Source organism: Marmota marmota, unplaced genomic scaffold (assembly GCF_001458135.2).
Source record: "Marmota marmota marmota unplaced genomic scaffold, marMar, whole genome shotgun sequence".
Classification (NCBI taxonomy): Eukaryota; Metazoa; Chordata; class Mammalia; order Rodentia; family Sciuridae; genus Marmota; species Marmota marmota.
The window spans coordinates 40,665,968-40,692,060 of NW_026000016.1; the positions used below are offsets into that span (position 1 = coordinate 40,665,968).

At 42.2% G+C, this 26,093-nt stretch overlaps 1 protein-coding gene across 1 annotated transcript in view; it reads left to right on the forward strand.

Moving 5' to 3' along the window:
- Nucleotides 1-1,349: 1,349 nt before the first annotated feature.
- Lemd1 (LEM domain containing 1) overlaps nucleotides 1,350-26,093 on the forward strand; it is a 28,580-nt gene continuing 3,836 nt past the window's right edge. The window contains exons 1-2 of the mRNA XM_048809013.1: nucleotides 1,350-1,431; nucleotides 6,403-6,467. Coding sequence (XP_048664970.1) covers nucleotides 1,350-1,431; nucleotides 6,403-6,467 — 147 coding nt within the window. The remainder of the gene's footprint in view (nucleotides 1,432-6,402; nucleotides 6,468-26,093) is intronic.

The window sequence follows — 26,093 nt, forward strand, 5'->3', positions numbered from 1 at the left end:
CCTCTAGGCAATTGTCTAGTGTCACTTGAAATTGATGAGGTCTCTTTTGGAGGTTATTTTTGGGAAGCTGGGGGAAACATCAGACAGCTGTTCTTGGGAACAAATGTCACAGGATCTGCCTCAGCTAGCCTCCAGTATTAAAAAGAAAAAAAGAATCTAAGATGCTGAAGTGCGGTGCCCTTTTACTTCCTAGTGTTAGGTTGTTTTTTACAGGTTCAGAAGTGCTAACTCAGTTTCCCCAACACATAGAAAAGGAAGAAACTTAACCTTTACCAAGTACCTACTATGCATGAGAAAAAGAAACATGGCTTTAAAGTGGAGAACTGTCCCACTAGGTGTTCCTACGTACCGTAACAATTCACCCCTTTTTCTAGCTTGTATATGATGTTCTTCCTAATTGGACATTGATTGAGCACCAATAAAAGCAAAGTCATTACTTAAAATGGGTCTAGATCCTCTATGCTGAGTAATTATCTTTCGGTCGTTTTCACTGCAATATTAAAAAGTCTTGAAACATGATAGAAATGAGGTACAACCAATAAACTCCCGAATGAAAACATCTCTGTTAAAAGACTTGACTAATGGGCCTCTCTTTTCAGGATTTTGTTAAGTAGGTGGAAGGGTCAGGGTTTTTTTGGGGGGAGGGGGGAGATCAAGAGATCACTGGAATAAAACTGATCGAATGTGGGGCTGTGCAGTTTGGGAAAGCCATATCAAGGCTTTTATAAATCTATATAAATCAATTTGGGTGCCAGAGAATGAATAGTTGACTCTTTTCAAATGCCAATTCAGCAATTACCAAGTCTGCCGGCGGGTTAATTAAAAACTACCATCTCGTTATGCTCAGAGTTAAATTACAAGTGTGAAAACTACTACTGTTTGCAATAACCGACCGCTCTGTACTCTCTGTACTCTCATCAAAAGGAGGGCAGGGATAAATAACTTTTTATTTAACTCACTAAAAAAAAATCTCTCTCAGCTCTTTCCTGTTTAATTAAATTCTTATCTTCTCAGAGCTTGCGTCTTACTCAGAGATCCTGAGCAGTAAAGGAAAAAGTTGTCCCAAAGATTTTTCTCACATTAGTCAAGTAGAAAAGTGAGGAAGAACTGAACCCCAAGAACATTGGGTAAAGTGACACCCACCCATGGTTTTGCATGGAGGTCACTGATCCCAGCCGGGCTTTGTGGCAGAAAACAGCAGGAGATGAAGATGTAGGCTTTATGAGTTGTAAAGCTTTATGTGGATAAGAAAAGTTTTAGTACTTATTCTTAAAGGCTGTTTTAATGAATGTACTGTTTTACTATTTCAAAGATTCCACTGTCAGAAAAGAGGCCAAACTTTTATCACCATGGTGGATGTGAAGTGCCTGAGTGATTGTGAACTGCAGAATCAACTGGAAAAGCTTGGATTTTTACCGGGCCCAATACTACGTACGTATGTACACAGTGAATATTGGGAGGTAGCCCTTGACTGTTTACAAACTACCTCCAAAGATTTAAAAACAACTTAGAGTAAAAGGAACAGGTACAATAAAAACCATTGAAAATGGTTTCCCACTAGAAATAAGGAGGCTGAGGCTGGGGTTGTGGCTCAGCGGTAGAGCGCCCGCCTCCCACACACGAGGCCCTGGGTTCAATCCTCAGCATCACATAAAAATAAATAAGTGAAATAAAGGTATCGTGTCCAACTACAACCAAAAAATAAAAAAAGAAAAAGAAATAAGGAGGCTGGGGCTATAGCTCAGCAGCTTAGCATGTGTGAGGTCCTGCCTTCACAAATAGACATAGGAAAACAGGAAACCACACAGAGAGAAGATCCTTACATATCAATATGGTGCCAGAGAGAAGGGATTAGTTTTCTTCGACAATGAAAAACCCGTCACTCTTTATTATATTACCCGTTTGTTTTTTTCTTTTTTCTTTTTTTGGTACTAGGGATTGAACCCAGAGGTGCTTTCCACTGAGCCACAATCCCAGCCCTTTTTATTTTTATTTTTAAATATCTTTATTTTGTTTATTTATTTTTATGTGGTGCTGAGGCTCGAACCCAGGGCCCCACAGGTGCGAGGCAGGTGCTCTGCCACTGAGCCCTAGCCCCAGCCCCTTATTTTTCATTTAGAGTCAGGCTCTCACCAAGTTGCTTGGGGACTTGCTAAGTTGCTGAGGCTGGCTTGAACTCACCATCCTCCTGCTTCATCCTCCTGAGCCACTGTGATTACAAGCGTGTGCCACCAGGCCCAGCTCCTGTTTCGGTTTTGCTATATGCTCTGTATGAACTATTGACTTACGTATTCACTGTTTATATTCGTCATACATAGGATGCACAGCCATGGCATCTTGTTCTCAGATGTATCCAATGCCTGATTCTGTGGCTATTCCAGAGGTATCACCTAAGTATTTGTGAAAGGGAAAAAGTGAGTTGAGCAGCTGTGGGGTCCATTTTAAAAACCATATATATGTCTGGGGCTGGGGTTGTGGCTCAGTGGTAGAGTGCTTGCCTAGCATGTGCGAGGCACTGGGTTCAATTCTCAGCATCACATATAAATAAATTAAAGATCCATCAATAGCTAAAAAAATATTAAAAACAAACAAACAAACAAAAAACAACCACATGGCTAAGGATGTCGCTCAGTGGTAGAGCGATTGCCTAGTATTTATGAGGCCTGGGTTCCATCCCTGGTGCTGAAGAAAAAAACAAAAAGCCATTATTAACCAATTATATAAGAGCCTAGAAGAAAGGTCGGAATTATGAAATACTTTGAACCCAGTAAGCTCACATACAAAAACAGGACAATGTAATTTGTTCTTCACATTCTTCCTCAGCTTCCACCAGAAAAGTGTATGAAAAAAAGTTAGTGCAATTGTTGGTCTCGCCCCCCTGTACCCCACCTGTGCCGAATGGACCCAGAAAGTCAAATGGACCTCAGGACAAGAGTGAAGGTACCGTCATGAGCTGAACTGCTAGAGAGTAACTTCACACTTATTAATACTCTGTCCAGCGCAATTTATGCAGCTTTAAATGGTGTGCATGCTGACCTGCGAAATAGCCCTGTGGCGTGTTTGCACACAGAGCCCAGAAATAGGCCCTGGGCTACAAAAGGAATCTATAATCCTTTGTTTCTGTTCACACCGGAGACTTGTTTAGGTGGGAAATTAGGGAAAAGATTAGCTAACTTGCATATCCTTTACATAACTAGAGCCAGATATGTGTTGATGGCTTGAAACCAGAAGTTCCAGCCTGGTGCCTATAATCCCAGCTGCTCCCCACTACTCTGGAGGCTGAGGCAGGAGGGTCACAAGTTCAAGGCCAGCCTGAACAATTTAACAAGACCCTGTCTCAAAATAAAATTTAAAAGGGCTGGAGATGTAGTTCAGTGGTAGAGCACCTCTGGGTTCAGTCCCTAGTATAGCAAAATGAAAAAAACAAAAAAGCTAGAAAACTCTATAGGTAATTTGAGGCCTCCTCAATCTCTGTCTCGATCAATAAATTTGGCATTATTTTATTTGTATTAAATAAATGATTTCATGTCTATTAAGAAAGATGAACCAGGTGTGGGTTCTATTCTCAGCACTGAATATAAATAAAGATCCATCAACAATTAAAAAAATATTTTTAAAAAAATATGAGGCTTGGGTTCCATCCCTGGTACTGGAGGCGGGGGGAAGCCATTATTAACCAATTATATAAGGCATGTGTGGTGGCACACATCTATAATCCCAGAAGCTCAGGAGGCAGGAGGATGGCAAATTCAAAACCAACCTCAGCAACTAGAATGAGACTCTGTCTCAAAATAAAAAAATTAATAAAGGGCTGGGGATGTGGCTCAGTGGTTAAGTACCCCTGAGTTCAATCTCTGGTACCAGAAAGAGAAAGAGAAAAAAGAAAAAAAAAAAAAAAGATGAAGCAGTTCACACCCTCCTCTGCCTATTGCCCTCCTGGTTTATTTGAGAACTGACAGCAACTGGCCTCTCTGAGTGGAAGAGTGGATGGGCTGGGATGAGTGGTCTTGGGAGGAGTCCCTGTGGCCCTCTCCCTGGTTGTCCCATTTTCCTACAGTCATTTCTTGCTTCAGGGCTCTTAGAGGATAGCCTTGGAGATTCCCACAATGCCTTGCAAGGCTTTCTTGGTCCATAGGTTAGAGCTCCTGTGAGCCACGGAATGATAACATGCCCATGCGCTCTGCGCCTGATGTGTATCATCCCTTTTAGCCTTTACAATACTTAACTGAAGCTCAGAGAAGCGGAGCAACTGGTCCAACCAGGAAGTGGCCCCATAAGATAAGGAGCAGGGCTGCCTACCTATCTGGACCACCCCTCTCTGTAAAGCTCCAAGAATAGTATCCAGCAAAATAGAAGGAATTCAGTATGTGTTTGTGGAGTGAAAGTAACAGAACTGAGATTTGAACCCAGGTCTGGCTCTCAAAATTGTTATTTTTCCACATGTACCCTACTCTTGTCTCATCATTTCTTTTATTTATTTATTTATTTTATTTATTTATTTATTTATCCATTTATTTATTTGTTTGTTGTTTGTTTATTTATTTATTTATATTTGGTACCAGGGATTGAATCCAGAGGAACTTAACCATTGAGCCACATCCTCAGACCTTTTTGTTTTTTATTTTGAGACACAGAGTCTTGATAAATAGCATATAGCCTCCCCAAGTTGCTGAGGCTGGCTTTGAATTCACAATCCTCCTGCCTCAGCCTCCTCAGCTGCTGGGATTACAGGCATACCCAGCTTCTCATAATTTCTGTTGTGAGGATGAGCATGTTACATTCTGCATCATGTTTGATATACAAAAAAAGGACAATTTCATATAGTTTAAATTAAGAACACTAGTACCCTGTAAAATATCCCCTCTAACTCTGGGCCAGGAGGAGCACAGGGCTTTCCCCAGGGGTTTGGCACAGCTAGCCTCATTTGAAAAGGACTGACCCCCATGAGGACAGTTGTACAAGGTGCCTCAGGGCAAGTGGCTCCCCCAGACCCCTCCAGATGTGTGTGTGTTCCAAGTTCTGTCCCAGACCTGGGCCTGCCTGTTCCTGCCCTGGAAAGGAGCTCAAGGGAACTGTCCACAGCTCCCAGAACTGCAGGTCAAAGCCACAGAGCCATGCCCCCGGGTTCCCAGCATGCAGGCTCCACCGACGGGCTCCAATGCTGAGGCAGGGACATAATTGGTCTTTCAGTCCATGAACTTTGACTCTGCTTTGGACTGAGTCCACCTGAAGCTAGCCAGCTGCAGGCCACCAGGTCAGAGGTAGAGGCTCTGAATCAGCCTCACCCTGTAAGACAGTCCTGTGTTATCAATGGCCAGTGTTGGCTCAAGGAGAAGACCTGGTTCTCCAGGTGAGGTATGATCATGCATTTGAACTTGCTCATAGGAAAAGTCTCCTAGCCCTGGTGCCATTTGAATGGAGGGGTTGAATGGGGCTGTGGAGGGGGAACAGGTCTGGTGGAAATTCAGTCTTGGCCACTGCATAGACACAGTGTTGGGATAGAACTGTGATGGGGAGGGGGGCACAGGGAGCTCTAGACCTGTGGCTGAGCATTAGTTCATTCAAATAACCAGTGTGTTGGATTTTTCTCACTTTCACTCATTGGACAGTGCACAGACCCAACATTAATTATATGACTTCTTTTCAAACTTCCCAAATGCTTTTGATTTGGAGAGCTTGTTTAAAATCCCTCCATTAAAATCTGCACTGAGCCCGGTGTAGTGGCGCACACCTGTAATCCCAGCGGCTTGGGAGGCTGAGGCAAGAGGACTCTGAGTTCAAAGCCAGCCTCAGCAACTTAGGGAGACTCTGTCTCAAAAAATAAAAAGGGCTGGGGATGTGGCTCAGTGGTTAAGCACCCCTGGGTTCAATCCCAGGTGCAAAAGAAACAAACAAGAAACTTCACTGAATGAACGGCACACGAATCCTCCAAGTTGATCAAAATGCTCCTCCCCAGGCTGATTCCTGTCACTGCTGGTCCTCCTGACTGTAAAGCCTTTGGGCACAGGCCTAGCCTTCCCTTCCCAGAGTGCTTTTTTGGATACAGAGGGAGAAAATCCTTCTGCCCTATTGAAACACTCAGGGATGCGCAGGGTTCACAGGGACAATGACCAGATTGAGAACAGCCACCAGATGAGCTGTCAGCTTGTGTATTTCTCTCGGTGACATCCATACGTGACAGTGTGGCTATGTCCATGGGGGAAAGCCTAAGCGTGTCTCACAAATGCTGCAGCAGCTCGGGAGAAAGGCTCTTTTCCCTCAAAGGGCAACATGAATTTCCTTCCCCTTCCAAAAACGCCCTGTGATTGACAGAATCCACGCGAATGCTTGGTGTTAATCTCCATCCAAGGCTCATGAGTTCTCATGGCCTGTTTTCCTTTTGTTTGTTTCCCCATGATCCAGCGTTTAATGTCCTTTTGAAAGAAAAACTCAAACTCTCAACAGAAAAATGCAAGGAAACCAAAAAAGTATGTACAATTCTAATGCATGAATACTTTTACACATATGTTAAAATAGGAAATAGCATTTTCATATATATTAAGAAAGGAAAATAGCAAGTTACTGCATTCCGTTAAAGTGTTCAAATCTTACTTGAAAGAAGGTCATTTCTTTCTTTCTCTCCTTTTTTTAAAATCAGTTCTGGGGATTGGACCCAGGGGCACTCTACTACTGAGCTCTGTCCCTGGCCCGTTTCATTTTTTATTTTGAGACAGTCTTGCTAGGTGGATGAGGCTGGCCTTGAACTCTTGTGATCCTCCTGACTCAGCCTCCCAAGTTACTGGAATCACAGGCCTGTGCCATGGTGCCCAGCTTGAATGCAGGTTTCTGTTTTGTGAAATGATTTTCATCTTCTCACCAAGGATCTAGAGTGCCCATCTCTCTTGCCCCTTCCTGGAAGAGGTGCAGCCCTGCTCCCCCGAGCTTCACCACCACCCACTCCTTTCACTGATGATAGTTGACATTCTCATCTAGCACTGAGCTTTATTCTAGGCCTCTGCAAATATAGCATCAGGGTGAGTTTCCATCCCCTGCTCTTTTCCAGACATTGGGATCTGAGTTCCACCCCACCACCATGTTGAAGCAGGAGGCCAACTGTGTGAGGGGAACATGGTTTGGGTGAGGCCCTGCTGGATTGGTGTCCTGGCCCTGCCCTTCAGCAGTGCAAGCTTTGAAGAAGTCAGTTCACAGATCTAAAGCTACCGGTGCAGCTCCCCAGTGTTACCTATGTCCCAGGTTGGATGAGGAGCACAAGACAGGCTATGTTCTCAGCGTGGGGCACAGCCCAGAATTAGGGCTCAGTAAGGAGCTCTCACGTGCCAGTGCTTGTGACTTTTCTCTCTTCTGACTTCTGTCCCTTGTGGTTGGTTTTTTTGATGTTGTCTGGGTTTTTTTTTTTTTTTTTTTTAACCAAGGATTGAATCCCCCAGGGGCACTTAACCGTGAGCCACACCCCTCAGCCCTTTTTAATTTTTTTTTTTTTTTAATTTCAAGACAGGGTCCTGCTAAATTGCTTGGGGCCTTGTTGAGTTGTTGAGACTGACCACATACTTGAGATCCTCCGGCCTCTGCCTCCTGAATCACTGGGATTACAGGTCTGTGCCACCATGCCCAGATGTCCCTGGTTGTCTGGAGACACCTGCCTCCTTGGATCCGGGGAGCTCTGTGTTCTCTGGCTTCTAGCTCTGCCCCAGCCATGGTTTCCTTTCTTGACTTCTGTCTTTCTCTTGGCCCCTAAGTATCCCTGTGCCAAGACCTGAATTCAGCCCTCTTCTCCTGGTGCCTTCTTTACTCACCGTCTCTGTGTCATGACCTCCCCAGGACCTCTCCTGAGAAAGAAGTCTGAGTGTCCAACTGCTTTCTGGAAAGCTCCTGCCTTTTCCTCCTCACTCTCTAACTTTCCTCCCTCCTTCCTGCATCTTTTGAACAAGTGTTTACTTATAATTATGAACATTTTGTAGGTTACATGAATGCATTTGTAATCTGCCCTCTGGTTATTCCCCTGATACCTTGGACTCAAGAGTATAATATCCAAAACTAAGCACATCTCACTCACCAGAACCTGCATTTATGGCCTCTGTGTATCATGATGGCTTCTTCCTCTCCCCACTGTCCAAGTCAAAGCCTCAGAGAAATCCTCAGAGAAAGCACACTTCCTACCTCTTCCTAGGGATTTGAATTAGAATTTTTAAAAACCAGTCCCAGGAGTGGGGTACCTGTAGCTCAGTGGTAGAGCTCACACTTAGCATGTGCAAGGCCCTGGGCTCCGTCCCCAGCACTGCCACCCCTTTGCTCTTACCACTGCTGCTAAACCAGTTTGCACCATGATATTTATTTGAAGAATTGCAAAATCCTCCTAAGTGGTTTCTGCCTCCAACTTTTTCTAATTCTAGGTCAGATCTGCAAGAAGAGATTTAGTGTCACTCATTTGCCCAAAACAGGATGCAAACTTTCTCTAAACCAGGAAGACCTGCATTTGCTGTAAACTTATCTCCCACCACACCTCAGGGTTGCCTGGTGCCCTTCTTTCCCATGGGCCTTTGCAGCCTTTGCAACCTGGAAACCTTTCCACTCTTCCCACGTCCCACCCTGTTTTTTTTTTTTTTCTGTTAAAATCCTGTGGTCTTTTAAGAACATCTCCAAAGGCCACTTCTGAGAATTCTTTAAAATGGTATTTTCCTCTACTCCTTAGTTGTCACGGGGTCTTGCCACATGATAGGACCTCAAAGCTCATCTCACCAAATCTACCAAAGAGCTCCAGCAACAAAATGGTTCCTTTGCAAGTGTCTTCTAGTATTTAAGCTATGTGTAGAGTTTAAGCAAATGACAAGAAACCCCAGGTAAACATTGCTGCAATCTGCTGTGACATTAGCTTCCTATTTAAACATAATTCAAACATGATGAAGTAATTCTGATAGCAGTTCACATTTTCTAAAAGGATTTTTAAAAATCTTCCAAATGGCTCATTAAAAGGAACCCTTTCCATTCAGTAAATCTCAGTTCCACAAAAACCCTTTTGTCTCGTTCCTTCAAAGGCGTTTATAGTAGGAAAAAAGCAACCTGCATGTTTAAAATGCATCAAGTGGGACCCGCCGTCCTTCAATCATTGCTCTACGTAAATCTGAAATAAAACCACATCAATATTTTGAATTGGCAATAGAATTAAATAGAAAGTTTGTGATGGCATAAAATCTTTTGATCTGAAGGATTTATGTAAGCCATTTTGATTCTCAGAAGGGCCCCAAGACATCTGTTAGACTTTAAATCTAAAAGTAAATGTAAATAAGCATTTAAATTTCCATGTAAAAGGTGATAGAAAGTGTGTTTATTGAGGCACTTGTCTTACACTATAGACTTTAATTACTCGAGAGCAGTGGTCTGTACCTAACAGTCTTCTTAGTGCCTGGAAAAAAGTAGTATTTGCATTTTTTCAAAACACCCTGTTTGCTAGGTGTGGGTGGACCATTCCTGGAATTCCAGCTATTTGGGAGGCTGAGGCAGGAGGAGCACAGGTTGGAGTCTAGCCTCAGCAATTTATCAAGACCCTGTCTCAAAATAAAATAAAAAGGGCTGGAGATGTATTTCAGTGGTAAAGGACCCCTGGGTTCAATCTCCAGTACCAAGAAAAAACAAAAACACTGTTTTCTTATTTTAGGTGTCTAGTAGAATACAGGCCACTTTGAGAATTGAAGTATGTCTATATTTGGACCCTGTTTACAACAACGGGATGCTTTGGGAGTGAAAGGGGACACTAGCCAGAGGATGTGGGAACAAGGGAAGTAAGCTGGGGCGGTCATGGACCTAAAGAGGACGTGTGCTCACCCTGGACTTGGGGGCAGTTCAAGGGTCGAAGTGTGTTTATGGACACATTCCATCTGGGCGGGGTGGGGGCTGCTGCACTCAATACCCAGAGGGCGGCTGGCCCCAGAAGTGTGTTCTGGGTGCCCCCTTATTCTCTCCTGGACATGTGGCTCTTTGCTGCCAGAATCTCAGTTCTTTCTATTCTCCCAGACTGAACGCTATCTTCTCTTGCACTTGACCAGCTGAGAAACTCCGCTGTGAGTTTCTCAAAACGTGTTCCGTGTGTCTGAGCCCAGGAGGAATCTGTTTTTGGTGGGTGTGGGGGGTGGGATTGAACCCAGGGGCACTTTACCACTGAGCTACATCCCTGGTCCCTCTTTAGAGACAGGGTCTCTCTGGCTAAATTGCTAAGGGTCTCTCTAAATTGCTAGGCTGGCCTTGAACTTGCAATCCTCCTGTCACAACCTCCCAAGTCACTGTGATTACAGGTGTAGGTGCTCCTTCCTGGCCCAGCAGGACCTGCTTTTCAATCAGCCTTGCCCAAGAGCTTTCTCTCTAGGTTGACAGAAAGCCTATGCCCTTGACTCCTCTGCTTTTAATTCTCTGGGGTGGGTTGTGGAGTCCCCATCGGCTGCACTGACATGATCATGTGTAGTCTTTCTCTGACTTCCTATTCTGTACCAGATGTTTCATTTCTTAGACAGACATTACTGCATTCTCTTGAGAGGCAATGCCTAGTTCTCAGTGAGTTGATGACCATCCAGAGAATGGTCACAACAGAGCTTCCACCACAATGTCTCATCAAAAATTTTTAAGTATAGGACTTTAAGTATAGGACTTTTTTTTTTTTTTTTGGTAACGGGTATTGAATCCAGAGGAGCTTAACCACTGAGCCACATCTCCAGCCCTTTTTCATTATTTTTTATTTTGAGACAGGGTCTCACTAAGTTGCTTAGGATCTTGCTAAATTTTTGAGGCTGGCTTTGAATTTGTGATCCTCCTGCCTCAGCCTCCCAAGCCACTGGGATTATAGGTGTGCACCACTGTGCCTGGCTCTAGTATAGGACATTGTACTTTCCCATCGGTAGTGGCAAGAGTTCGTTTTCTCCACATTTTCATCTACATTTGTTATTTTTAATATTTTTGATAATAGCCATTTGGACTAGGGTGGGTTAGTATCTCATTGTGGTATTGATTTGCATTTCCCTGATTACTAGCAATGTGGATGACTTTTTCATAGATCTTGTGACCATTTGCATGTCTAAATGTCTATTTAGATCTATAAATCTTTTTAACCATTTTTTTTTTGCATGAATGGGGATTAAACTCAGGGTCTAACACATTTTAGACAAGCACTACCTCTGAACTCCATCTCCAGCCCTTTTCATTTCTAAACAGGCTCTCCCCTAAATTTCCCAGGCTGGCTTCAAATTTGCAATCCCCCAGCCTCAGGCCTCAGCCTCTGGAGTGGCTGGGATTTCAGGTGTGTGCCACCCCACCAGGATACACTCAACCTCCTTAAGCAAGAATGTAAGTGCAGGAGGAGGCATAGTTTCAGTTCTGAAGAAACTTAAAAGCGAGCTCTGGATACAAAAGATATGTGTGTCAAAAATATGAATGGTGCTAGAACCAGACCACCCAGGTTCAAATCTCAGCTCCATCACTAACTGGGACAAGACACCCGACCTCTCTCAGTCTTGATTTCCTCATCTATAAACGAGAATAACAGTGGTCTTAATGGTGGAGAGCAGAGCCAGGACGTGCTGTGCTCAGGGTTCAGCGCATGCTTAGCATGCTCAAGGGCCTGGATTCCATCCCCAGTGCTGCAAAAATAAAGGGGAAAAGAAAAAATACAGAGTCGTGATGACAAGTAATGATATATTTAAATATAAACAGGAGCTATTATTGTTAACATGATTGTTATATAAAAAGCATGCTATTTAATTATCCACAATAAAAAGCAACATACTCAGTGAAAAATAACAAAATGAAAATGGTATCTTTGGTGTTGAACTCCTAAGTGCTACAGAATGTGACTTCTTGGAGTGCCTACAGGTGTATTTATATAAGTAAATATATGGGTATAATTAAAGATCACTCTTGGTAAGCACGTCTTGAATGAGGCAGACTGAGCTTTTCAAAAAATATTATGTGTCCTCCTGGTATTTAGGACTCCTTCTCCTTCATTTTATACTTATATACTTAAATCTTTCTCCTCTCTCTCTCTCTCTCTCTCTCTCTCTCTCTCTTTCTCTCTCTCTCTCTCTCCTTTGTGGTGCTGGGGACTGAACCCAAGACCCAGTGTCTTGTGCATGCAGGGCAAGCACTCTACCAACTGAGCTATATACCCAGCCCCCTCCCATCTCTCTCTCTCTCTCTCTCTCTTTTTTTTTTCCTTTTCAGTTCTAGGGATGAAAGCCAGGGCCTGATACATGCTAGGCAAATGCTCTACTACTGAGCTGTATCCCCAGGCCTTTTATTTATTTATTCTTTAATAGATTTTTATTATTATTTTATTATTATTGTATGTGTGGTGCTGGATTGGATTGAACCCGGGGCCTTGTGCATTCGAGACAAGCACTATACCAACTGAACTATTTCCCCAGCCCCCCAGGCCTTTTATTTTGAGACAGGATTTTCTAAATTCCAGAATGACTTTGAACTTGCTATCTTCCTGCCTCAGCCTCCAGAGTATAGGGGGATTACAGGTGTGCGCCACTCCAAGCAGCTCCTTCCCCCATTCCTTTTAAGGTTTAAAAAATAGCTTATTTAAAATAGTTTCAAACTTACAGAAAGTTGCAAGAAGACAGTACAAAGAACTCCCGTATGCCTTTTACCCAGATTCCTCACTCATTATCCTGTATAGCTTTTGCCGTGTATAGGGGTGTGGGGTGTGTGTGTGTGTGTGTGTGTGTGTGTGTGTGCACGTGCGTGATTCATGCCATTGTCTCTGGACCATTTGAGAGCAAACTAAACATGAAGCCCCTCAGCCCTTCAGCCAGTGTTCTGCCCACGCACAAAGGACACTTTTCCTTCAATAACCACCATCTAACACTCCAGATCAGGAAATCCTCATGGATTTGGTGCTACCACGGAAACTCAGACCCCATGAAGCTTCATGGACTGGCTCAGCAGTGTCTCTTTGCTCTCTGGTCCATGACTATTCAGGGGCCACTTGCCACCTTTCCTTGTCAAGTCTCTTCAGTCTCCCTCACCCTGGAACAGCAGTGTCCCAGTCTTTGCCATTTGTGCCCTTGACATTTTAATGAGTCCAGCTCTTCAGCTATATAGGGTTACTATGATGGGTCTCTACCCATGGAGCACTTTTTAATTAATTTATTTATTTTTAGTGGTAGGTGGAACACAATACCTTTATTTTATTTTTTATGTGGTGCTAAGAATCCAACCCAGGCCTTGCATGTACAGGACGAGCACTCTACCATTGAGCCACAACCCCAGTCCAACAGAGTGCTTTTGACACCAAATGTGTAGGCTCCTTTTTTTTTTTAAAACTCATACCAACCAGTTCTCCAACTTTGAGACAGCAGCGGAGTGTGCAACCATTTAATTCCATTTAGACACTATCTGCCTTGAGAGAGCAGATCCCACAGTTTGAGGGCTCAATCTCCAAGACTGCTCCCACTTAAGATGCCAATCTCAAGTCCTGGATCTCTGGTATTTCTGACTCACCAGCTATAAAATGAAGGTTCTTACCACCCTCTGCTGGGTTTGATAGTTTGCTAGAACAGCTTAAAGAACTTAGGAAGGCTATTTACTGACATTTACCAGTTCTTTACCGACTCATAATAAGTATCAATGTGTGTGTATGTGTTGTTAGGGACTGAATCCAGGACCTCTGGCAGGCTAAGCTAGTGTGGACTCCTGAGTTCCACCCCCAGCTCCTTACCTTTATAAAACTACAACTCAGGGAAGGGGAGTAGCTCAGGAGTAATTAATTGCCTAGTATGTGCAAGGCCCTGGATTCAATCCCCAGTACTATACAAAAATAAAAAACCTCAAAAGAGTCAGATGGTAGAGAAGCATAGGGCAAGGTCTAGGTAGGGACATAGGGTTCCTTGCCATCTATGGATGCACCACCCACTCAGCATCTTCCAGAGGGTCCCTTGGCCCATTCTTCAGGGGTTACATTAAGGTTCTGCTAGAAAGGCATAACTGATGGAATCTTTAGCCATTAGTAATCAACTCAACCTTCAGCCTCTCTTACCTTCCTGGAGGCCAGGGGGTGGAACCAAACCTTCCCATTTTCTACTCACATGCTTGGTCTTCCTGGTGACCAGACCCATCCTTGGGCAGTGTGGGGATCCCAGCCACCACCATCTTAATAACATAGAAAAGCACACTCTTAGCCTGTAATTCCAGTGATTCCCTGAGGCTGAGGCAGGAGGATTGCAAGTTCAAAGCCAACCTTAGCAATTTAGCGAGGCTCTAAAGCAACTCAGTGAGATTCTGTCTCAAAATAAAAAATAAAAGGGGTTAGAGATGTGGCTCGGTGGTTCAATTCCCAGTACCAAAGAAAACAAAAAACCAAAAACACATTCTTATAGCTTCAGGTTCCCAGGGTCTTGAGAGTGACTGTATCAGGAGCTAAGGGTGAAGACCAAATACCCATCTCTCATCACATCAAAACATCAAGGATAAACCCCAGACTGTGTCTGTGGGGCTTCTTGTTTTGGTTGGTCCTAGAGGCTACTTGTTTGGTTTTTGGTACTGGGAGTTGAACCCAGGGCACTTTACCACTGAGACCTATGTCACAGCCCCCTTCTTTTTTTTTAGAGAACTGCTCAGGGTCTTGCTAAGTTGCTGAGGCTGGCCTTGAACTTGCAATCCTTCAATGTGCCATTGTGTCCAGAGACACAATGCTCTTCTCAGGGCACACTGCATCCTACCAAGAGACAAACAATGTCCTTCTGTCCTATCACTGATAACGTTAACCTCAATCACCTGGAAAAGTTGGTGTCTGTCAGGTTTCTCCCCGTCACGTTTTTGTTTGTAATTGAACCGCCTTTGGTGGGAAATACTCTGAACTGCCATCAGCACCCAGTTCCTCCTCAATCCTCATCTTTGGCAACCAATCATAGGCGACTCTGCCTGAATCAAATTCATAATAATGAGAGCCTAAGGAGATTTGCTATTTCTTTTTTTCTTTTTTTTCCCCTCGATACTGATACTACGCATTGAACTCAGGGGCACTTAACCACTGAGGCATGACCCCATCCCTTATTTGTATTTTAGAGACAGGGTCTCACTGTGTTTTTTAGTTAAGTTGCTGAGCTGGCTTTAAACCTGCTTTGCTCCTTTCTCCTGGGTGCCATTGCTTCTAGGTCTTTTTGGTGGCAAAGCTAGGTAATCACGCATGTACCTATGGACAGATACACACGTATGTCCATGACATTTTATATACGTACATACAAAACTAAAAACCACGAGTTCATACTGACTTCCAACTAAAAGCCGGCATTTCGGGGTTCTACCAGTCGTGGCCCTCTGTCAATCACCTCTCTGGTCATGTTCCCATCATCCTCTGATTGTGGATTCCATTATCCTTGATAGACTTACATTTTTGCTCAGTTTCCTAACTTCCTCTGTGGGACCAGTCTTCCAGTCACGGTAGCCACCTCTCTTCTGCACAATGCCATCACTGTCTCCTTGACCCTGAATGTGACAAGAGTCCACGAGGCCCTCCCCTCACTATTCCCCCTCCTTGGCCACAGGGCACACTGAAGCCTTCACACTCCCCCACCCCTACTGCTCGGATCCTTCAACACCAGGCACCCCAAACCCTCCACAGCCTTGCAGCTCTACTTCTTTGGCCCCCAGGCTGCTGACACATCTGTGTCCATGTCCCCTGTGTCCCACTTCCTTGTGTGCAGGGCATACAGACACCTCAGGGGAGGAAAAGCAATGAAAGAAAGCTTCGTGTCTTCTTTTGGCTTCTAGTATTAGGTTGCTTCAATGTCTTCGTGCGGACACTTTATAGGAATTTTTCTCTCAGTGAATCCGTTTCTATTGTTGCTTGTAATGCACCTCCCAGGCCTGCAATTAGCATGTGCAGGGCCAGTCCCAAGTGCCGCCATCAGAAGGCCCAACTCGACAGGGGAATATATGTTAAAAGGACTCCAGCTAAGTGTGGGGAAGGTTTAGAAGACTCGATGTTAAACATCTCTATAATAGTTTTTTAATTAATTGAAAAACATCCTTATTCCCAATAGGAGTTGTATATTCTAGTTGGGTCAAAGTGAAAAGTAAATTACATATTCTATAACTACTTAATAAGCCCTTTCTTCTTACCTTTGACATGTGCTAATGGGAGCTAAATGCCATCTTAGATAAAGAATGTAATTTAACATTCTTCCCTAAAAATACTGACCTCCCAGGAGAGAAGGCTTAGATCTGCTTTGTGATCAGTGTGTCTTGATCTTACTGATTACAAGGTGATTTTTTTCTGTATTATAGAACCCAATCTTTGAAACGTAAGAGCATCAGGAGGAGATGAGGAAACCAAACTATGACTATAATAATTTCAAGATGTTAATAAAGGTGAACTTATTTATGTTCCTAGGGCTGGGGTTGTGGCTCGGTGGTAAAGTGCTCACCTAGCATGCACAAGGCACTGGGTTCGATCCTCAGCACCACATAAATGTAAAATAAAGATATTGTGTCCACCTAAAACTAAATAATAATAATAATAATTTTTAAAAGAACTTATTTATGTTCCTAAAGTTGAATTACAAGTAGTAGTGTTCACCTTCTGAAGGAAATATATGAATTTATTTAGAACACTCACCTTCTCTGCCCCTTTCATCTAAGAATATCTCCATGCTGACTTTAACAAAGGTATAACTTGCTTTATGAGAATAGATTTTTTACAGGGAGGAGGGTACCGGGGATTGAACTCCGGGGCACTTGGCCACTGAGCCACATCTCCAGTCCTATTTTGCATTTCATTTAGAGACAGGGTCTCACTGAGTTGCTTAGTGCCTTGGTGTTTTGCTAAGGCTGGCTTTGAACTTGCAATCCTCCTGCCTCAGCCTCCCGAGCCACTGGGATTACAGGGGTGAGCTGCCGGCCCAGCAGAATAGATGTATGTGTTCATTTCAGAAAAAGGAGTTTCCCGTCGTGCCTCCCGTAGGAGCACCCGAAAATTCTTTTAATCTCTTGGGGCTTGTCAGGGCTGCGCCAGCTCTGGCCTCCCCTTTATGAGTCCAGGCATGATTTAGTATAGATGATTATTGACCATGGAATTTCCTACCTGAGAGGTTTCTTGGGGGAAGTGATGTGTGGTTCATCTTACAGATGAGGAAGCAGGCAGGGAAGGGATATGACATGCCCAAGACCACACAAAGAATTAGAAGAAAAAAAGTCCGTCCTGTGTCTCTTTCCATTTATAGCAAGCATCCAAGGGGAAGGAAAAAAAACACCTGGGTGATGAAATAGCTCCCCCCAGTGTCCTCTCTGTGGTATTGCAGAAAGAGTCCATAGGGCACACTTTCTGGAGAACCTTATAAACACATTCAAGCTGTGGTGCAGAAATCAGTACAGTTGGAAATGATCTGACATGTATGCAAATGAATAGCTGGAATTTTCCCGAGGAGAGAAAAAAAGAAACACTTTTTGATGTTTTTTATTATAAAATACCTTGCACATTTGAAAAGGAATAAAAAAAATTAATATAATGAGCAGTTAAATTCCCACCCCAGAGATTAAAAAAATAAAAATCATTGTTAGATCAGTTGAAGACCCCAAAGAATCCCTCCTGGATCATATTCTCCTTCTTTCCTTTCTGGAAAGTAGCCACTATCCTGAATTTGCTGCTTATGGTTATTTCTTTCTTTTATAGTAACTGTAACTGTAGAGTTTTTTTTTAATTTTTTATAATTTTGGATTTTGTTTGTGATATCACAGTGAGAGTTTTCTTCTGCAACTTCCCTGTATTGTTCAGTATTACATATGGGCTTCATCCAACAGATGAAGCATTAGTTCGATCATTTTCACTGCATGTAGACGGCATGTAGACGTAGAAAAACATTAATTCCCTACCTATGGGACATTTGGATTGTGCCCAGGTTTTTCTTGTACAAACAGTACTGTTAAATTTTGTGGTAGATGACTCAGAGTGTACTTGTGCAAGAACATTTTTTTCTGGATCGCATAAATGCACTTAGGAGTAGAACTGTTGCGTTGAAGGGCACGCACATCTTAAATCTAAGAGATCACACAAAATTGCTCTATGTAAAGTGGTTCCACTATTTCTGATCCTACCAGCAATATATTAAGACCTCCGTTGTTTTAAATCTTCAATATTTCATATTGGAAGATTCAACTTTTGTCAATATGATGGCTGTAAGATGTTATTTCATGATGATAATTGATATTTCTCTTATTACTAATAAGATTGGGTATATTTTCACACATATATGGGTCATTTATGTTTTCTTACCTGTAAAATGCCTGTTCATGCTTTTTGCCCATTTTTATTAGATTGTTTATCTTTTTCTTATTAATGTATAGGAGCTCTTTATATATTGTGGATGTCAATCCTTTGTTAGTAGTATGTGTAGCACATATCACATATCTTCTTGTCATTTGGGCTTTCTTTTTCTCTTCTTGGTGCTTGTGTATATGTGTGTGTGTGTGTGTGTGACTGGGGATTGTACCCAGAGACATTCTACCACTGAGCTATATCCCAAGCCCCTTTTATTTTTTACTTTGAGACAGGGTCTCACTAAGTTGCTGGGCTGGCCTCGAACTTGTGATCCTCCTACCTCAGCTCTCCAGTCACTGGGATTATAGGCCTGCGCCACTGCACCCAGCACCTTTAAACAACAACAGAAATAGTTCTTATTTGATGTAGTTTTTATTTAAAGATAACTTCAAATTTGCTAGGCTCAGTGATGCATGCCTGGAATCCCAATGACTTAAGAGGCTGAGGCAGTAATTGCAAGTACAAGGCCAGCCTCCACAATTTAGTGAGACTCTGTCTCAAAAGAAAAAATAAAAAGGGCTGGGATGTAGCATGGTGATAAAGCCCTCCTGCGTTCAATCCCCAGTACCAAAACACACACACACACACACACACACACCACACACACACACACACATAAAACAAAACAAAAAATTCTTCAAACTTATAGAAAGTTTCCAACCAAGAATTCCTGTGTGGTCTTCATTCAGACACACCAACTGTTACATTTTTCTGCATTTGCTTTACAATTATATGTGACCAGAGGCACTATAATTGTAAAGCAATTTTATTTGAGATAAATTTCAGACACCACAATTTTTTTACCCTCTTGCCCTAAATTTCAATTTCTAGTTTCTTAGAATAAGAATATAAAAATATTCACTTATATAATCAAAGTTCAAGAACAAGAATCAGGAATTTTTTTTGGTTGTGATGAAATTTACCTAACATAAAATTAGCTATTTTAAATACATTCAAAATGCCGTGAAACTACCACCTCTGTCTCAGATCCAAAACATTGTTATCACCCCAAAACAAAACCTAGGACACATTAAGCAGTTACTCCCCAACCTATTCCGCCCCCTGCAAGTGCAACTAAAAATCAGCTTTTTGTTTCAGTGGATTTGCCTTTTCTGGATATTTCCTGTAAATGAAATCATGCATCCACCACAATTTGCTTCTTCAACAGTTCGCTATTGGGTGTTTAGGTTGTGGCCACTTTGGGGCATTTTGCCACGCTACTATAAACATTTGTGTTCAAGTATTTGAGTACTTACCTGAACTGCTTTTGGATATGTGCCTAGGAGTGGAATAAGTAGGTCATGTGGTCATTCTATTTAACTTTTTAAAATACTTATTTATTTTAGTTGTAATTGGACACAATACCTTTATTTTATTTATTCATTTTTATGTGGTGCTGAGGGTCGAACCCAGGGCCTCCACATGCTAGGGGAGCGCTCTACCGATGAGCCACAACCCCATCCCCTCTATTTAACTTTTTTAAAATTGTATTTATTTATTCTAATTAGGTATATATGACAGCAGAATGCATTTTGATTCCTTATACACAATTGCCGCACAGCTTTTCATTTCTCTGGTTGTACACGATGTAGTGTCTTCTGTTTTAACTTTTGGAAGAACTTTTCCAAAGTGGCTGCACCGTTTTACATTCCCAGTCATGTATGAGGATTCCAATTACCCCATATCCTCAATGGTTTTCTTTCTTCTTATTATTATTTTTCTTTTTTTGGTACCAGACACTGAACCCATGGAGTGCTTAACCACTGAGCCACATCCCTAGCTCTTTTTTGTATTTTTTTAATGATAGGGTTTCGTTGAGTTGCTTATGCTGAGACTGGCTTTGAACTAGCAATCCTCCTGCCTCAGCCTCCCAAGCTGCTAGGATTACAGGTCTTCTCTTCCTCCTGCTCATCCCCCTACTCTCTTCCTCCTCCTTTTCTTCTCCTTCTTCATAGCCATCCTAATGGGCATGAAGTGGTATCCCTCTTTTTTTTCCCTTGGTACCAGGGATTGAACCCAGGGGCACTTAACCACTGAGCTATATCCCCAGTCCTTTTTATTTATTTTATTTTGAGACAGGGTCTCACTAAGTTGCTTACAGCCTCATTAATTTTGAACCTGCGATCGATCCTCTTGTCTTGGTCCCTGAATGGCTGGGATTTTGTGTACACCACCGCACCTGGCTCATTATAGTTTTGATTTGCATTTCCCTTATGACTGATGATGTTGAGTGTCTTTTCATGTTGTTTATTGTCCATATTGTATATATGTGCTTTGGAGAAATGTCTTTTCAAGTCCTTTGCCTGCTTTTAGACTGGGTTGTTTGTCTTTTTGTTTTATATATTCTGAATATTAGACCCTTGTCAGAATTTGATTTGCAAATACTTTTTCCCATTCTGTATATTGTTTTTTTTTTTTTTTCATTTGCTTCAAACATGTTCATATTGCTCACTGAAGTGTTATGGTAGCTTTTTAAAAATCCTGGAGACAACTCCACGTTGGTGTCATCTCCATGTCTGTTTGGTCTCTTCTCGCTCAAGTTTTGAGACTGTGACTCTGATTTAAGTCTTCTGTTTTAGGAGATCTCGGGAGGGAGAGACGGGCACTGCTTCTTGGCAGTCAGATGGGGCTGTGAGTCCAAGTCCCCAAGGAGACAACTTTGCAGAAGTGTGTGGGGAAGTGTGTGGGGAGTGGTGGCTGGAAGGGCCTTCCCTGTGGCCTCCACTGACACCACCCCAGTGGGGAGCAGGGGATCCAGAGCATGGGATGGAAGTCCCGGCTTCCCACTGGTCCTGGCTGGTGGGCGAGGTGGGCTGCTTGGCTGACCGGGGCGGTCATTATCCAAAAGCTTTCTGTCTTACAAGGCTGCCTCTTTCCTCATCCTCTCTTCTGCGGTCTTTTGGGGGCCTGCATCCATTGATGTTTCAAGATTAATGACTTCTCCAGCACCCAGTCTGGGATGAGCAGGGTAAAAGGAAAACCTGGGGACCTCATCACTCATGGTTCCTCGGGTGAGGTCCCTAGTCTGTCTTCTCCCCACCTTTCAGCAACTTGTTCCATTTGTTTTATGTGTGACATTCGGGGACTTTGGCTAACCTTCACAGAAGGCAGAGAACTACATCCCCCTGATCTTGGTCCCAGTGCCACTGCAGTGTTGGTTGCTGTCATAGTTCACCTTTCCATATATATATGGGTATTTTAGTATCTTTATATTTCTGCAATTTTCTTTAATGTCCTTCGGTAAAATTCTGTAACTTTTTGATAATGGTCATGCTCATCTTTTGTTACTTTTATTAGCGGGTTGCTTTTGTTGTTCTTTGTGGTACTGGGGATCAAACCTAGGTCCTCATGCCTAGGTTGGTTTTTTGTTTGTTTGTTTGTTTGTTTTTGTGTGTGTATGCTAGGGAACAAACCCAGGGCCTTGTACATGTGAGTCAAGCACTGTACCAACTGAGCTATCCCCAGCCCATGCCTAGGTTGGGTTTTAATTTATGTTGCTATTAAGAATAGTATCTTTTTAAAGTTACATTTTAAATTGTTGCTGGTATAAAGAAATGATGTTGCTTTTTGCAAATTGATCTTATAACAATGACCTCATTGCCATATTGGCTAAGACTTCTTCAGTACCTTATTAGATAAGAGTCACAATAGTGGACATTCTTTCCTTGGTCCTGATTTTAAGGGAAATAGTTCTAACATTTCACCTTTAAGTATGATTTTTGGTATAGATTTGGAAAACATCTTTTATCAAATTAAGGAAACTCCTGTATCCGGTTTAATAGATTTTTTTTTTATTATTTTAAAGTAGGAATGGAGATGATCATACGGTTTGTAATGTTTCTTTTGTTAATGTGGGGCGGATTATTTTAAAAGCTTTTTAATTAATTCAAAATCATTACCTAGGTTAAAAGAACACAATATTTTAAATGAAAACTTTATTAAATCAAGAGCAAGGTAAAAACAATGAAGAACTGATACTATTATAAGATTTTTTTATTAACTTAACTCATTTTAATCAATAAGGGTTAACTCAATTTTAAAGAGCTCTAAATCAGAAGGGTTTTTTCCTACCTACAAGCAGATCATAACAGCCAGTTTGCTACATCGTTTGTAAAAATGTCTGATTCTACATATATAGGCTTTTTTTTTTCTTTCAAAATTTATTAATTACTTAGAGTGAGTGGAAAATATGTTTTGGTTCAAGAAAATGCCTGCCCAAGCCCAGGGCTCCCTGAGTCCCCAAGTCCAAGGGTAAGAAGTCTCAGAAAACAGTTGGGGGGGCAAGAGGCAGAACCCAGCTCCCTTTCTTGAAGGCTCATAACTCTGTGTCAGCTTGTGACATTTTGGCAAGTTTAGGTCTGCACATCTTGTGGAAATGCAGACAAACCATGAAGAGTTAGTAATGGTTTTAGTAGAGGTAGATAATTTTTCAATAACAAATTATAATTTTTTATGCATAATGATTTAATGAGAATACAGAATATTTATTGTTCTGTCTCTGAGTATTAGCCTGCTATTTTGTAGCTAAATATAGCAAAACATAATACAATATGATATAATACTTCATATGCAATTCACTTTCAGATTCAATATGATATATAAAGTAAGCCAGAATTCACACAAAATAATCCATCTGGAAAAATCTTATGAAAAGGTCTTTTTTGGTACCCAGAATTGAATCCAGGAGTGCTTCATCCCTGAGCCACATCCCCAACCCTTTTATTTTTTATTTTGAGACAGGGTTTCATTAAATTGCCCAGGTTGGCCTTGAACTTATAGTCCTCCTGCCTCAGCCTCCTGAATCAGTGAAATTTCGGGTGTGTGTGTCACTGCACCCAGGTTTTTTATTTTTTTAATATTTAAAAATAGAACTACTGTGGGCTGGGGTTGTAGTTCAGTGGCAGAGCACTTGCCTAGCATGTGTGAGGCACCAGTTTTTATCCTTACCACCACATAAAATAAACAAAATAAAGGCATTCTGAGACTGGGGTTGTGGCTCAGCGGTAAAGCGCTCGCCTAGCACGTGCAAGGCCCTGGGTTCGATCCTCAGCACCACGTACAATAAATAAAATAAAAGTATTATGTCCAACTACAACTAAAAAAAAAAATAAATATTTTTTTTTAAAAAGGCATTCTGTCCATCTGCAACTACAAAAATTTTTTTTAAAAAAGAATAGAACTAATGGCTACAAATGTTACTTTCACGGGGAATTAATAATTTGATTATTAATTTATGGAAACAGTTTTTAGAGATATGTCTTGATGCTTTCAATGATGAGTTTTACTAGTAGAAATCACACACGCACACACTCGCGTACATAAAGGCTTTAGAACCAGAATATCTAGATTTAAAATATAAGTGTGCCTTTTATTAATTGGTTACATGGCTTAGCTCATCAAGCTTCCATTTCTTCTTCTATAAAATGGTGACTATAAAGATTTCCTGCTAGGGTTGTTAGGAAGATTAAATGAATTGAGGGACATTGAATGCCCCAAACAATAGACGTTCATAACACAATGTTCCTAGTTTCTTCTAGTAAAGCAGCCCTATGGTGCTGCAGCACTACGGTGACCATGACCAGTGATTTGGGGGCTACACAGCCTGGCTTGGCTCCTGGCTCTACGTCCTCATGGGTGGCGTGACACCCCAGGCAAGCTGCTTAAACGCTCTGTGCCTCAGTTTCCTCATCTGGGAATAGGGACAAGAGAAAAGCCCCTTCCTCACACTGTGATATTGAAAATTAAATGAGTTGATATATGTAAAGCGCCTGGGACAGTGTCTGGTGCACAGGAAGTGCTGGGTGACGTGTTAGCTGGCACGGTAGAGTCACTCTTGATTGATTGCACTGGCACACCTCTGACTTACTACACTAAAAACTGCAGCTGTGGTCAGAAATGTGCTTCGGGTCCTGGAAGTGTGGGTTGGTAGAATTGTCTGAAATTTTTCTGAAATTTTCTGAAATGCCAGGGGTGCAGGGAAGAGGGTGGAGGAGCCGAGGAGCCCACACCCTCCCCAACTCGGCTCTGGATGCCTGGCAAAAACAGCAGTCTTTGCAGATTCTAGCTCTGGGCACAGGGAGAAAGGAGCAGAGATATTATGTATCCCCTGAGTGCCGTTTACCCTCATGAAGCCATTGCTTTAATGAACACCAGTATTTTTTAGTTCCATTGTAAATGTTGTTTATAGTGAAATCATATTGTAACAGCATTAAAGGAATTTTTAAAGATGAAATATAAATCAATGACCAACACACCACTTGATATAAAAACTGGTTTCATGTTTTTCTCTTTCCCTCTAGTTCTTTTTTAATATGCATATCCATGCAGTTGACATCGCTGTGTACATACAATTTTATATTCTGGGGACTATTTAACATGAATTAATAATCCTTTTCTGTTATATGGTCTTCATAATATCATACTTTATTTATTTATTTAGTAAGTACTGGGGTTAAACCCAGGGGTGCTTTACCACTAAGTTACATCCCCAGCCCTTTTAATTTTTTATTTTAAGACAGGGTCTCACTAAGTTGTGGAGGCTGACCTTGAGCTTGTGATCCTCTTGCCTCAGACTCCTGGATTTCTGGGATAACAGGCATGCAACTGAGCAAATGAGAGAGAGGAGGAGGAGGAGGAGGAGGACAATCAGGAGGAGGAGGAGGAGGAGGAGGAGATAAAAAAGATCCAACCTCCCTAGGGCAGGAGGAAAGAAAAGGGAGGGAGGGGAGTATTCCATTGCCTAAGAGCTGCGAAATCCTATAATTTGATTTGGCAACAGACTGCTACCCCAAATGCTTTATTTACCATATCTATTTTTAAATTTAAGAGAATTCAAAAGAAGTTGTATGTGATGGGCGTGTGAAGGTTAATTACTGCCTACTTTTGGTATGTTTAAATTTTTCTGTAAATAAAAAGTTTTTAAAAAGAAAAAAAAAATTGCTAAAAAAAGATTTTCCAGCATCCTTGGAAATAGTTTGAAATAATTCTTGGTGAACCGGCCACCACTAGCCCCCCCTTGGCACTTGCATAGGAATTTTTTTTTCCCCCAGTACTGGGGATTGAATTTAGGGGTGCTTCACCACTGAGCCACATCCCCAGCTCTTTTTTATATTTCATTTAGAGACAGGGTCTTGCTGAATTGCTTAGGGCCTTTACACTAAGTTGCTGAGGCTGGTTTTGAACTTTCAATCCCCCTGCCTCAGCCTCCTGAGCCACTGGGATTACAGGTGTGCATCATGGTGCCCGACTGTGACAACTTGTTTGAAGTCCCTCTTCTCGAGAGACTCTTCTTCTGTCTTCAGAGAGATGGTTCAAACGGACTGGAAATCTATATAGTTCATGCTATGAAGGAGGCTCCTTTGGACATGGTACTCTTGTACTAGTATATCTTCCCACCATAGGCAGGGGCCCAGCTTGGGGCCTCATGAAAACATGCTGAAACATCTTCTTTAAGAAGGAGCTGGGGGGCTGGGAATGTGGCTCAAGCGGTAGCGCGCTCGCCTGGCATGCGTGCGGCCCGGGTTCGATCCTCAGCACCACATACAAACAAAGATGTTGGGTCCGCCGAAAACTAAAGGAAATAAATATTAAAAAAAAAAAAAAAGGGAAAGGAGCTGGCTTGGTAGGTTGCATGGTCCATGGCTAAGTCATAACAGCAGCTCAGGAGGCTGAGGTAGGAGGATTGCAAGTTCAAGGCCAGCCTCAGCAACTTAGCAAGGCCCTGAGCAACTTAATGAGAATCCTGTCTCAAAAAAATAAAAAGGGCTGGGGATGATGATTCAGTGGTTAAGTG